General features: G+C 44.7%; 1 protein-coding gene across 3 annotated transcripts in view; it reads right to left on the minus strand.

Moving 5' to 3' along the window:
- slc38a4 (solute carrier family 38 member 4) overlaps positions 1 to 15,354 on the minus strand; it is a 60,279-nt gene that overhangs the window by 6,080 nt on the left and 38,845 nt on the right. For all 3 annotated transcript variants that reach the window (XM_083757585.1, XM_083757586.1, XM_083757584.1), the window contains exon 14: positions 862 to 1,006. In XM_083757585.1, coding sequence (XP_083613711.1) covers positions 862 to 1,006 — 145 coding nt within the window. The remainder of the gene's footprint in view (positions 1 to 861; positions 1,007 to 15,354) is intronic.

A 15,354-nucleotide genomic window follows, 5' to 3' on the forward strand; every position in this document is an offset into this window, starting at 1 on the left:
AGGTACAAGTTCAAGTGCTCTTTACAGGTCAGAGTGCAGGTGGAAGAGAGAGAGAGAGGGAGAGAGAGAGAGAGAGAGAGAGAGAGAGAACGAGCGAGAGTGGAATGGAAGAACAGAGGTACATACTGTAACACACAATAGTTTGAGTATGCGTGTGCTTGCGTGTCTCTGCTACGGGACGTCCCTTGTTTCATTTGGTTTGGTGCGGAGCACCTCAAATTATTATACCCCAAAATGAAAAAAAAGACAGTAGTTTTGCATTCTAAAATAAATTGCCACAAGCCAGAGAGTTAAATGGATTTGTTTTGGGTGGTACTGAGAACGCCCCAGTGTTGGCTCAGATCCAGTGATCAGGAATGGCTCACGTGACTCACACGACTCACAAACCCTCTCTGCCATAAGCCGCAATACCACCACAGGATTTCTTAATAACTGGGTGATCAAGGTCAAGGACTGACCCCCAGATCCCAGCCAGGGTGTTAAAACTGTAAAACAAATGGAAATGTACTACTGTAGATTATCAGGCGCCGTGCGAATGGAATAGTGCATGTAGCATCACAGGTGTATAAGGATAGGGGTGACGATGTTGCTGCGTGTGGGGGCATAATATATGTATCAACACACAGTGAGATCAGTACAGCGCACTATAGTATCTGTTTTCCATGTATGAGTAGCTGTTATAGTGGCCGGTGGGGGAACAGCGAGGTTCCCATGCAGTTCCATCCCGGGCTCCGCCAGAGTTAGTGTCGAAGTGTCCTTGAGCAAGTGTGTGTTTGTGTGTAACGGATAGATTGTGTGTAACAACAAGGTAATGGATAGTGTGACGCAAACCAAGCCCTCCGGCGATGGAGACTAACTTACCGATGAAGCCAAAGATGTCTCGGATGGTGGGAACGAAGATGACCAGCATGTTGTTGAACGCCAGGATGGCGGCCGCGATGAGCAGGTGGCGCGTCCAGCTGAAGTCACGGCCGCTGAACAGCAGCGTGGTGATGGACGAACGGATCTGTGGAACCACACCAAAATAAACCAGTGTTCATTTCGTCGACCAAAAATGTTTTTGACTACCTTTTTTCACTGACGAAAACTAAATTAAAACTAAGCTATGATGACTAAAACTAAGACTAAATATACTGACAATTTCGTTTTTTTCTTTTGTAAAATCAGTCATTACAAAGGCATCAAGGCCCACCAAAATACATTTTAGTCGACTAAAATCTTACGAGTAAAACGAGACTATTCCAGCTGACTAAAATGGGACTAAAACTAAATTAAAACTATTCAAAAGACTATGACTAAAACTAAAATCAACACCAAAACAAACCGAGTCACTATGAACGGATCTGCATGTGGAACCACACCAAAACACACCGATGTCAGTAGCAGTGTATACCTCATAAAAGAAAATATGAGGCTGATCTACAAGCTCATGTTGTGAGCTCGAAGCTCTGCTATTTAATAAACAAAAATGTTTAGAAAGTTGAGACATAGAAAATTGAGAATTCTGCATCCAGACCCTTTGGGAAAATTAGCAGACAATAATATTACCATAAACAAAAAGAGCTAGCCCTAAATGACCAGAACAGCAGGTCTCTCATAACTCATAACTCTGAGAGTTATGGGGATCCACCATTGAGAACCACTACTAGTGGATGAATATCATACATATTCTGAAGAAAACCTGGAGACCTGACATTCGGTAATTGGGTCATATGATCAACATAAAAACATTATAATGCTATGGTGTGTAAAACATAAAATCTAATATTTGCCACAGACGAGGCCAAGTCTTTGCCACAGACACATGTGGCCTGTGTATACGGGCATACTGGTGACCCCTGCTCATGGCTCATAGCTCCAACAGTGATCTGTACACCAGTAGTTCCCAAAGTGGGGTCCGGCGACCCCCAGGGGTTCTTGAGGGAGTTCCAGGGGGTCCCCAGCTAAATGATAGATAGTATAGGAACCAAATGAACCCTGATAGGTCTGTAGCTCAAGCTGCGTTCAGACTTGGATGTTTAGAGAGAAATATCCAAGAGAATTGCGCAAACGGGAGCGGCGCGACCTGGCGCAACACAAACGGGACAAACAGAGGCGAATACACATATTCAAGTCTGACCCTTTAGGCCCTAAAGGGTCAGACTTGAATATGTGTATTCGCCTCTGTGTTAATTTAACTCCGAGACAAATGGAACCAAACAGACCCAGGGTCTGTTTGGTTCCATTTGTCTCGGAGTTAAATTAACATTGTTTTGACTATTTTACAATATAAATTGGAGTCCCAGAGATAGAAATGCCATTACATGGGGCTCCTCGAAAATAATAATGGTTGACAAAAATGTATAAGAATATGTCTCTGGCATATCTTTTCAAATGGGGATCTGCAGGCTGATAAGTGTCAATTTGGGGGTTCTTTGACAAGAAAAAGTTTGAGAATCACTGCTGTACAGAGCAATAAGACATGAGCCGCGTACGGCTTGGCTCACACACTGCAAACGTTTCAGACCGTGAAGCTAACAACTAAATATGGGTGTAACTGCAGTCATATATCCGTCATGGTGAGGAAATGATGGTTTCAATAGATCTGAGGAGTTACTAATAATCACTCGTTTAATGCTGTCAGACAACAATCCCATTCAAGGAGAGAAACGACACACAGAGTGGCTCAATGCAACAAGTTATTTTTGTCCTCCGTTTTTTGTCTCTTGAGAACCACAGCCCACAGGTCATTATCAACGGCAACTCAAGGCAAATTCCTACATTAATCACACACAGACTATTGTGTCACGTGCTTACAAGAGGAGAGAGTGACAGACACACAGAGATGTAGGGTGCGTTCGGAAATGCGAACCAGGAATGTGGTCAGTTTGTTGAGTGTGGTGGCGGTGACGTCAGTGTGCCTTATTTACGAACGACCACAGCTGTGACGCATTCACACCGCCGACACCGGACAACCCCAGCTTCAGGGTAGGGTCGCTCAGTGCGGGCACTCGGCACACCCGGTGCGTAGCGCACTGGATTTTCGAACGACAATGCACCGAGTGCACTGAATAAACTAACGACAAGCGAGCACACCAGTGCGTTCAGGGTGCATTTCCGAACGCACCCAGAGAGATTGAGACAAAGAAAGTGGGTTGGAGAATGACATATTTAGAGAGAGATAGAGAACAGGAGGGGAGGGTGTTAAAAGTGCAGTATGAGGCGGGGCACGGTGGCACAGTCGGTAGTGCTGTCGCCTCACAGCTAGAGGTCCTGGGTTCGATTCCCGCTGGGGACGCTGTGGGCGTGTTCTCTCCTCCGCGTCATCAGTTCCCATACCCGTGGCGGGGTTGGCGAAAGGCCCTTTCTGTGTAGAGTTTGCATGTTCTCCTCGAGTCCCCTAGGGTAGGTAACCTCACAAAAAACTGGTCGGAATAACTTGCGCTATGTCCGGTTGGGGAAACTCTCCCCTGTCAGGTGAAAAGAAGCAGCTTGGACTCCTCATGCATAGCAAGGACTGTCTAAAGAGGACGAGATGCGAAGACCGTATGGGCGACGCCATGTTGCTCCATGGAAGGAAAGAAACATGCGCAGTTGAGACCAGGAAGTTGTACATGCACAAATGTGGGCATGTACAACTTGGTCTTCGCGTCTCGTCCTCTTTAGACAGTCCTTGATGCATAGAAGGAAGCGTGGCAGAAGAAGTGTGGCGCCCAGGATTACATTAGATAACAGGGTGAAAAAAGAGGTTGCAAAATCGTGGGCAAAAAAAAAAAGTACAGTATGAGGAAGAGACAGGCAGACAGACAGGCAGGCAGGCAGGCAGGCAGGCAGGCAGACAGACAGGCAGGCAGGCAGAGTATACACAAAGAGAGTGAGACAGGCAGGCCACCAGCTAAGATCCTAAGGTGCAGCTGATGTGCGCTCACACACACACACACACACACAGTGTCTAAGCCCCCACTAGGTGAAAGGTCGTGAGTATCAGGTGAAACCAAAGCCCCTCCCCTGCCCTTTGAAGGAACTGCTGTGGAGAAGGCGGGGCTAGTTATTAAGGATCTCCATTCAGAAACTCAACGGGTGGTGATTACAAAGTCGCCCGGCAGTGCAACTGAGCCACGGGCTTGCATCAGCCAGGCTGTGTGAGAAGAGGGCGGAGCCACTCGCCAGGCTGGAGGCGTGTCTTTTTTTACCAGAAGCCACTATTATCATTTCAGCAAAGTGACCATTTTCTCCCTGCCCCGGCTGGCGCTCATTGCTTCCTCCTTTCGCGCGATAACGAGACCATGTCATTGAGCTCAATCCGCAGCTCCATGTCCATAACAGACCAGCAAAGAACAGCCGTTTATTGGCAGACGGCACTTGGCAACTACAGGCCTGCCTAAGCTTGTGTCAGTTTAAAAAAACACACAGCTGTAAAGCACAGTAGTGGATAAGAAGAGAGACTGCATTAGTTTAGTTTCTCCACATCCAATGTTTTGTAACTTTTGTATTATTACTGCAACGGGCTCCTTTTCCAAGTCAAGACTTTAACTGAAGAAACAACGAGGGGGTGCAAAGTTCTACACCTGCTGGTACAGTGGGGGAAAAATGAGACAAATCCTGTTAACTGGTCAGAATGAACGAGCGGACCTCCTTCAAGATGAACAGGGCTGGGCAGATGAGACGCGTACATTATGATCCATATGGTGCACATTATAATTATTTTATGTTTTCTATAAAATGGCATTTTCAGAGAAGTGGTGGGTAAAAGTACAAAAAAAGTACAATATTGGCATGTCGTGGACTAGAAGTAAAATACCACAGTAAAGTAAAGTACCATACGTATAGTACTTAAGTAAATGTACTTGGTTACTTTCCACCACTGCGTAAACTTGGCGTATGCAAAGCCTTGCCTGCGGTGTGCAAACCCAATCTATTCTTGGCCTTCTGCGCTGGTTAACATGTCCCTGCTTCTTTGAAGTGTTTGGTCGATGATTTTCAACCTCCAAATGAAGAACCACACAAAAATTCCACCATCTCTTCCACGCCGGACCCCGCCAGCCCCCCACCCCCTCGCAAACCCGTTGCATAATGAAGTGGGCTCAGAAAAAGTGCAGTCTGCGTGCAACATTTCTCCCCGTAGCTCCAAGCTATTCGGCACCCCGCTGCTACCGATGCGCAGAGCCTTTGGAGGGTAACGTGCGATATTTACACACTTCTACCCCTCAGGCCCAGGCCTGCCACAGAGCCCACGACCTCTGGCAGATATGCGTAGGTGCGCGGGGGTAGGGGAGGGGAGGGGGGGGGGATTTGGCAAGATTCTAAGATGCCCTGCCCCATCTAGGTTGAGCCAGTTAGCGGCCCATTTAGGCCTGACGTCAAAATAAATAAATAAAAGTTCGTTCTGAAAGAATAATAATTCAAAGATTTGTGCCGCATTTTTAAGATTTTTCAAATATAGCAGACCTACAATACAAGCTCGTAGCGCGCCGCTCTTAGTGCGCCACTCGGTGGCGCGTTATGAGCTTGTAGATTTGCTATTTTTCAATAGCTAAAGTATAACATAATGCTTAGTTAAAACACCAAAAGGGGTTCCCGTCCAGAATGGGTTAAACCGAGAAGTGAGGTTCCGTTGGTTCCCTAAAACCAGTGTTTTTCCAACCCTTTGGACCATCCATTAATTCGGCATTTTAGCCACGCATCACCATTTGATGAGGTTTAAGCTCTCAGTCCCAAAACGAAATAATATTTTGTTGTCGTTGGATAAGATTTTTTCACAATTCCATTCTGTATTGATGTTGGTGCCATTAGGAGAGATAACGGGCAAACGGTGATAAAAAACAATTCTTCCACATTTAATTCTCTAATTGTGTACACTTCTTGAAAATGAAAGCAATGCATTATATTTAACAACATTTTTACTCTTGAGAGTGTCGAATGAAACCAAATGGACGCACACTCTCAAGAGTTAAAGATCTATAAGGGTCCATTTAGTGAGCAACTCTCCATTTAGCTGGGGACCACCTGGAATCCCTTCAAGGACCACTGGTGGTCCCCCAGACCAGTGGTTGAAAACCACTGCCCTAAAACATATTGCCCAGTGGTTTAGAAAGATCTCCCCGTTTGTGATCAGACAAATGATCAGATCTACAATCAAGCGTCCGGTTGCTTTAAAATAATATGTCTAGAGCACCGTTTCCCAAACAGTGGGTCGGGACTCTGGACCCATTTGTGGGTCGCGGACACGTTAGTCTCCTCAGTTTTTGTTTCCTCCATTTAGTTTTTAATTGTTATTACCAAAAAAAGAAAAACATTTAATTAATTTAAAACAAATTCAATATTATTATTTTTTCAGTAATTTAATGAAGAAATCAAAGAAAAATCAAAGAAATTCCACTAATTAGAAAACAAATGTTTAAAGAATGAATGATTTTCACTAGTTTGGGTCTTGGGGGAAACATTTCTGTTTTGGGTCACAGGCTAAAATGTTTGGGAACCACTGGTCTAGACTAGAGGATGTGAGCTGTACTGTAGTACATTTGTTTTACGGTCATGGGATTGCCATGACTCACCGACATGTAATGCGCATCATGTGTGCATCCTGTCCCGTCATGTCATCTGATTTACCTCAAGCGTCTTTGTCAAAAATACAGGTGTTCCCCTCTCAAACTATTGTTTGAGAGTGCAAACACCTGAACGTGGCCGGAGCGCTATCTGTGGAAAGGGAAATAGGAGCGCTGTTTACCTAGAAAAATGTGTTGTTTTCACTGTTGCTACACTTAACAAAAGAAATCACACCCGTGTGAACTGAGTGGTGCAACTCCCCCCCCTCTCTCTCTCTCTCTCTCTCTCTCTCTCAGAGAGGCAGGCAACAGTGCAGCACTATCTCTCCGTTTCTTGCACAACAGCGCCACTTTTGCCCCTATTTGTACTCTAAACATAGTAACAGTAACATAGTCACATAGGTTAGGACGGACATTGCTGTTCCTTGGAGTGGTTGCACCACTCAAAAAAGACGAATGAAGTATGACATTTAGCCCCAGAAAGGCACAGGCACGCGCGCATGCACATTTTGATGCCAAATGTATTGGCATCTGTACTTGAAGTACCAAAAGTAAAAGTACTCATTGTGCAGAATGTGTTCCATTTCAAATGCATACATTTGATTAATAGCAGATATACAATCCCCACAATGCAACGCATTGTGAGCTTGGTACTGTAAATGTTTGTTTTGTAATAATAATCAAAATCTACAAAGTAACTATAGTAACTAAAGCTTTCAAATAATTGCTTAGTGTGAGCAGCTTTATCAAGGCCGTATTTTATCGTTTGTCAGACTTCAGTGAAAGTTCTCATCGGACTCCCCACACTCATGAACAATAAGGCCATCACGCGGTTTAGCACTTTCGATATCAAAATGACACTGATCGTCTCCTTTATTGCTTTTTTCAACCTCATGCCATCTGGACAAAGATACAGAACCTTGAGGTGGAAAAAGGTCCACTTTAGTAGGAGTTTTGTCCCCTCGGCCATCGCAGCATTAAACTAGAAAAAGTGCCCTTCCGGGCACAGGTCTCCACCAGGTTATCCACAGATCCGTGCAGTTAGAGGTAAAAACACTTTTGGGCCAGTTATAGCGCCACCTTGAGGCTGAGTTGAAATTGTTCATGTGGCATTTCGTCCTGGGCCTAGTGGGAATGTGGGTGCACAATTTCACGGAAATCACGCGATGTGTTCATGATTTGCAGCATTTTGTTTGAAACTGAGCACTCCTGTGAACTTTGGAAGCCAATCTTAACCAATCAGGATGGAGTCTGATAAATCTGAAAGACCCGTTTCGTTGAATGGCTCTAGAGAGACTGTGTACCAATTTGCGTGATGTTTGGACAAAATCTGTAGGTGTACTGTGCAAAAACTTGTTTTGCACAAAGCGGCCTCCTGGTGGCGCTATAACAGGCCGTTCTGGAAAGTTTGGGGCAGAGGTTCATGGTTGGCATCCAGGGAGTGTGTGTGCAAAATTTGGCATCGACCGGGTTAACGGTGGCTGAGATTAGCTGTTCACGGACGGACGGACGGACGGACGGACACACGGACGGACGGACGGAGTGCAAAACATACTCTCCCCATGCCTTCGGCTGGTGGAGACAATAAACTGCCCGGTTCTGTGTACTGCAGCAGTGTTGTTTTCGTCGACTAAAACTAAGAGAAAACTGTTCGTCGACTACCATTTTTCACTGACGAAAACTAAATGGAAAGTTGGAAACTAAGCTATGATGACTAAAACTAGGACTAAATATATTGAACATTTTGTCAATAAATAATTAAAAACTAGACAAAAATGTTAGGAAGGGAATAGTGGACGAGATCCAGTATAAGTAAAAGACACAAGTCATTTTACACTTGCATGCTGAAAATAGCCCATCTACAACGCGATGCGTTGTGAGCTTGTAGATCGGCTATTTTCAGAAAGCATAAAATCAGCCATTACGACGGCATCAAGGCCTGCCAAAACAGACTTTAGTCGACTAACTCAACTGTAGATTTTGTCAACTAAAATCTTATGATATGTAGTCGACTAAAACTAGCCTAACACTAAAACATTAAAGGTGACTAAAATGTGACTAAAACTAAAATTCTAAATTTACTGTCAAAATCAACACTGGTGCACAGTGTTTATGTATTGTCTTGGCGATGTGTTTTCCTGTGCTACTGTATGTGTTGTTTTGTTGTGGGTGTTTTGAACAAACCTGTGAAGACCAATATCCCGGAGACAATACTAATAAGAAAGCCGAGCCATGAGGCCCATAGGACAGGAGCCTATCTCCTGTTTCTGTAGCGTGAGGCAGCTTGATGTCCAAGTACACCCCCTGGACATGGCTCTAGTATGTCGCAGGGACCCAAATCCAACCCGTGATGCTGAGTGCCCCATTTTTGGGTCTTTGGTATGACCCAGCCGGGGTTCAAACCCCGAACTCCCAGTCTCAGGGCAGACACCTGGCCACTGGGCTGTGGACAATGCAGTTTAGTAATTATGTGTGAGGTTTTATAAACAATGTTGAAGTCTAATTTAATTCAAGGCAAAGTATAAATGACGCTTTATGCGGGCCAAGAACTTGCTGACTGCCTTTAAGCGCAACTAAGCACAACTTGCGCCTCTCAGGGCAGGCATTTTACGTTGTCTAGCAACGCGGCACCTACCTAGATTAAAAGAGTGCCGCAACAATTCCTCAGTTTAATGACCTAGTCAGCGATGTGTCCTGAGCCAGCCCCGAGCATCTGAGCCGGTCTCCTGTGGTTTAGAAGCCACCTTTCACTGAGCCATGAGAACTAGGGCAGGTCTGAACGCTCACGTAAAGCCCTTTCATTATGGACTAGATCCCGACAAAGTCCTGTGCGACCCGAGCGCCATTATTATGGACTTTGATTTGGGTCTTCACGTGACTGCGCACTCGCGCGCACGCACACGCACACCATGCCTGCGTGCTGTACTGTATACACAGTATCACATGTGCAGGCACGAGAGCATGACACGCACATATACTCATATACACACGAACGAACGCACGCACACATGCACGCACACATGACCTCCCTTGCTTCTGGAGCCAAGGACATTCAGAAACGAGGCCAACGTTAAATCTCTGTCAGTCTGAAGGTCTCTGGCATTTCTCTGCCAAATGAGTGGCTCACGCGGGGAGCCTCTCTGCTCAAATGCTACGTCTCCATGAATCCAGGGTTTCAGACACTTGGCAGGGCCATGGTGCGACCTGACCGCCTGGCCCCTTTTTTGATCCGATCTCTTAACCCATTCTGACCTGAGATCAGATTAAAAAAATGTCTTCTACATCCTGACAGTTTTCTGAAAAAACTATGTTTCTATGCCACCGAGTGGCGCGCTATGAGCTTGTAGATCTGCTATCTTTCAATAGCTAAAGCATAACATAATGCGAACACCAAAAGGGGTTCCCGCCCAAAATGGGTTAAATGCGTGCAAATTCCCTCAGGCTTGTGTGAGAGCCAAAGACACACAAAGCCTGGTTTGCCCTGTCGCCAATGGTTTTCAACCCTTTTGTTTTCATATCAAGGTCCGTTCTGCATTTGAGCCACGGGCCACCATTTGATGAGAATTAAACTAAATAATCATTGTGTCATCGTTGGATAAGATTTTGTCCACAATTCCATGCTGCATCCATGATGTGGTACCATAATAGGAGAGATACGCAAACGTTGATCAAAAATTTAAATTGTGTAGACTTGTGTAGAGCAAGAGTTAAATATCTACTGTATAAGGGACCATTGTTACAAACACTCCTTTAGCTGGGGACCACCAGAAACCTCCTCAAGGACCACTGGTTGAAAACCACTGCCCTATGAAGACCAGCTGTATGTGTGTGTGTTGATGATGTTGAATGATGTGTTAAGATTCAAACTGGTAAATGGTGCATTTTATATAGCGCCTTTATCCAAGGTTCTCTACATAGATTGTACATTGCATTACATTCACCCATTCACACACACATTCACACACGAAATGGCGGAGGAAACCATGCAAGGCTGCACATCGGGAGCAATTAGGAGTTCAAAGTCTTGCTCAAGGACACTTCGACACTAACACCGGGGTAGCCCAGGATCGATCCGGCCGCTCTACTGGCCACGCTACCCCTGAGCCACTGCCGCTACAATGCAGCAAGAATGAGCAGCCTGTTGCCATTTCACGTGGTTCTGTTTGCTGTAAATGTTCTAATACTCTGGTTTTCAAAGCAAATCCACAATGTTGGGAGGGACACACGCCCTGTCATTGGTGTTCAAAGGATCATACTGGTCAGACATGTTTAGCACACTTAGGTTTACTAGTGACTACCGTATGCCCAAGGTATAGTTGACACTAGGGTTCACACGCATTTTTGCCAATGAATTTCCAAAGATTTTCCAGAATATAAACCCAATTTCTAGGCCTATATAACAATCATTCCGAGCAATAATTAGTATCTTACTCGTACTGTGTGTATGTGCAATGCCCAAAGACAGGCAGTGTAGCAACAATAAAGCATAGAATATATAGAATGCTATAATTCTATTCCAAATGTTTTGCTACACCACCTTTTCCAGGGCATAGGATCACGCTGCAGCACGTTGTGAGCTTGTAGATCTGTTATTTTTCTCGCGTATAGGCTGCAATCACGCTGCCCTTTTGGCGAATAACGACTTATGTTACATATTTCGTGTAATGTTATACATGTTTTGGTTTTGGTTCCAGGACCCTTGATAAATTCCAAATCTTTTCTAATTTCAAAATATTTCCAGGAATTTCATGACAGTGAGAACCCAGGGTTTAGTAGTGACTACCGTATGACTCAAGGTACAGTTGACATGACAACTGGAAATCATTTTCCAAAGCATACTTTGTTTGGCTTTCGAGAAAGCCATTGTATTTAACTCGTGCCATCCCATTCATCAACTTTCAAAGACATGGAACTTGTTTCAGACAGGTAACCCAACACAGTAAACTTTATGGCACTTTCATATTTTGTTTAACATTGCGTTATAGTAAAAAAAGAAAAGAAAAACCTGAAGAAAACATTGATATATCATAATTGTTTTAATTATGACTTTTAATTTAATTATCGGTAAGTTTGGAAATGACATTGGAGAAAACAGTAAACACAAAATAGAAAAATGATGTGGAAAGAAGGATGATGTTATGCTAGATTATGGCTGCGAATAGAGAATGACACGTATTGATGCAGTTTTAGCCCGTGGCCCAAAAGAGAAATTAGATGTTTGCCTGCAACCAAAACTAGAGAAAATAGCAGCTATTTTAAAGTATTATGGTATCCACATTCTTGCAGATCTATAAGCAGGCTGCATCTGCTTTCCAGACAGAAACAGTGCTATTCACATGCTATTCTCTATGCATCACAGAGACACAATGCACAGTACAGTATACATACTGTACCTCTATGCACGTTTTCAACGTTACACGTGCAATTCAGTGGACACCTTTTCTTTAATGCCAGGGACCTGCTAATGCATAATAAAATGGACACGTTGTGACCTTGCAGATCGGCTATTTTTCACAATTTAAAAATGTTATTAAAACGGTTTTGAACATACAAGCTTTCCAACCGACGAGCAATGACATGCAGTCACAGTCCCATGAGGGCCGTACTGTCTGACTCATGTCGCGCACCGAAAATAGAAGCTCACAACACCAGACCCGTTCTATCACTCAATGTGATTCACACTCCCCCAAACCTATGGGGTTTTATAGTACTAGAGCGGTGACCGTTGGGCGCTGGCCTACTTGGGACGAAGCAAGTTGGAAATGCATGCCCCGCCCAGTTATTATGTCTGTGTCCCTTTAATGCCCATATATGGAGTTCTTTGTCAGGCATGCCCAAATATGGAGTCCATGTGGGTGTCAGAACAATCATTTTGATGTCGGAACAGGGCAGCTCCATATATTATGGAGCTGGCCTGGTCCAGAGCCCGGGCAGAGGCTTTTGTGCTGGTTCTGGACAACCGGCTATCAGACGGAATCGACACGGGACACTGCACTCCCTGTGGGGGTGTGGAACGAGTGTGTCGAATTTGAAGTCGGTGGGGACGTACACACACACACATACTACGTACGTACGTACGTACATCGTTCACACAGAGACTTGGTGCATTCATAGATAGAAAGATACACATCAAAGAAATGTTGGCTTGTTAGATTTGCCAAAGAAGCGTTTTTAAAACCAGCCTCCCCTCCCCCAAAACAGCAACAACCCACGACCCATGCAGCATTCTTTCCCGCAACTCAAAAAACAAGACAAAAGTTGCGTGAAATAAGCAGACATGGCAACACTGCTGTCAACTCGCCCCCACCACTCCACTGCCCATCACTCACACAACCACTCTCTGCAATCGCCCTCCCTTTCCCTCTCCCTCCCTCTATGCCCCCCCTCGCTCCACCCCTCTCTCTCTCTCTCTCTCCTCTCTGTGTCAGAACAGGAGGCAGAGGGGTGAGGGTTTTTCCATTGTCTGGCCCGGGTTTATCTCCTGTAAACTTCCACTGGGTAGTAGTGTGTGTGTGTGTGTGTGTGTGTGTGTGTGTGTGGGATTCACTCCTCGCATTCCTATGAACAAAGCAAGGAGTGTGTGTGTGTGTGTGTGTGTGTGTGTGTGTGTGTGTGTGTGTGTGTGTGCGTTTGCGTGCGTGCGAGAGAGAGTGAGATAAATAGTCTATGTGTCTGCTTGTTTATTTGCGAGCCATAAAGAAGCATTGTGCAGGGTGAAGAGACACAGACAGTGTGATTATGTTTGAGTAGGAGTAGGAGCAGTGTGTGTGTGTGTGTGTGTGTGTGTGTGTGTGTGTGTGTGTGTGTGTGTGTGTGTGTGTGTGTGTGTGTGTGTGTGTGTGTGTGTGTGTGTGTGTGTGTGTGTGTGTGTGTGTGTGTGTGTGTGTAGCGCATTAGCTAGTTTGTACCACTGCCACATCATGCCCTGCCACAACCTGCAGATGTTTTTTCTCGGGTGAAACCTGACTTATGTCTTACTCAAATTTAACGACGACTTTGGCTCCTAGTCGGGACCTAGTCCTGATTGGTTGCCTCGTCTCTAAGCAACGGCATGCCTCTCTAGCCTATGGGACTAGTCCTGATTGGCTCAGCAAACAACGGCCTGAACAGTCAAGGCTGCCTCTCACAGCAGCTAATGTTATGCGCTAAACTGCAAGGACGGACAGCAGCAAAGCCATAACAAAACACAGTCACTGAACCATGAACAGAACGTCGCAAACAACGTCCGCGAGGTTGTGACACACAAACATACACGTTACTAAAAATAAATAGTAATATAATAATTATATGGGGGGGGGGGGGGGACAAGAACACAACGGAGACAGTGCTTCTTTCACCTGACAAATATCGCTATGTGATCATTTCTTGTTTCATGTTTTATTTAAGTAAAAGTATCAATACTGCAGTGTGGAAATTCACCTGCATCAAAATGTACTTGAAGTACCAAACGTAAAAGTACTATGCAGAATGTCCCATTACACAAGTTTAAAATGAATAAAAAATATTTTGAAAATAGCAGATCTACAAGCTCACAATGCGTCACGTCGATTGGCTACCGGTATTTTTAAAAGGCCGAAATATATATAGCTGATGTAGTTAATGTATGTTTTGAAATAATAATCAACTAGTAACTAAAGTTTTCAAATAATTGTAGTGGAGTAAATGTACAATATTTGCCTCTGAGAGTTGAAGTAAAAGTACTGGAAGCTGGAAATAATCAACTAAAGTACAAATACCTCAAAAGTACCCAAGTACAGTGCTTAAGTTTTAGTTACTTTAGTTTCCACCACTGCATTAACTGTCATGTGTCTCATTCTCAACAGAGCTGCTGCCCTCTGGTGGTCCATTACTGCACCTACATGAGCAATCAAATGCTGTGCTGTTTGTGTGCTCTGTGTGTTATCTGTGTGTGTGTGTGTGTGTGTGTGTGTGTGTGTGTGTGTGTGTGTGTGTGTGTGTGTGTGTGTGTGTGTGTGTGTGTGTGTGCGTGTGTGCGTGTGCGACTGTGCGTGTGTGTGCGTGCCAGTTTACATTACAAATTTAGCGCATGACCATATCGGGGCGTAGGTATGGTCATGCGTGCATGCGTGCGTGTGACAACGTCTCATCACTGCTACACAAATCACTCAAGAGTCAGTTCAATTGTGTGTGTGTTCTGCACAATGAGAATACTTTTACTTTTGGTACTTTAAGTACCGGTACATTTTTGAAGACAATACTTTTGTACTTTTACTCAAGTCAATTTTGAATTCCGGACTTTTACTTTTGTTTGAGTACTATTTCCGCCAGTGATTACTAGAGGTGTGACCCTTTAACGACCAAGGCGCTGCACATGTGTTCATGACGCCACCAGTGAAATGTCAACTGAACAGGCTGTCCTTTACCAGGGGCACAAAAAATAAAAAAAGATCTGCGTCAATAAAAACACACTGACGCGGCACTGAACACAAAACGGCATCTGTAGGCAGAACGACTCGAGGTGGCAAGTTGTGCTTTCGCAGAAATCATCAAGCCCAGTGAGTGAGAAGTCATTTCATGAGTCAATTGTTGGCTCTGCGAGGCAGCAGCCAGACATTGCATAAAACAAGGTGTAAGTGGCGCGTGCGTGCGTGTGTGCGTTTGTGTGTGGGATATACAAAGGTGTTTGTGTAGACCGGCCAAAATAAATGCTATGTGCATGGACGTGTTCAGATTCTATTGATGCTGTGTGACAGCCATGAAATTAAGATCTGCTTCTCATTTGAACCACCCTAGTATACCCTAGTATCCCTAGTCTGGGGGAGAATATTCCAGAAGGAGCGAGTGCATTCTCCGGCAGCGGCAATCAGAC

Source organism: Protomyctophum parallelum, assembly GCF_964188405.1.
Source record: "Protomyctophum parallelum genome assembly, chromosome: 22".
NCBI lineage: Eukaryota > Metazoa > Chordata > Actinopteri > Myctophiformes > Myctophidae > Protomyctophum > Protomyctophum parallelum.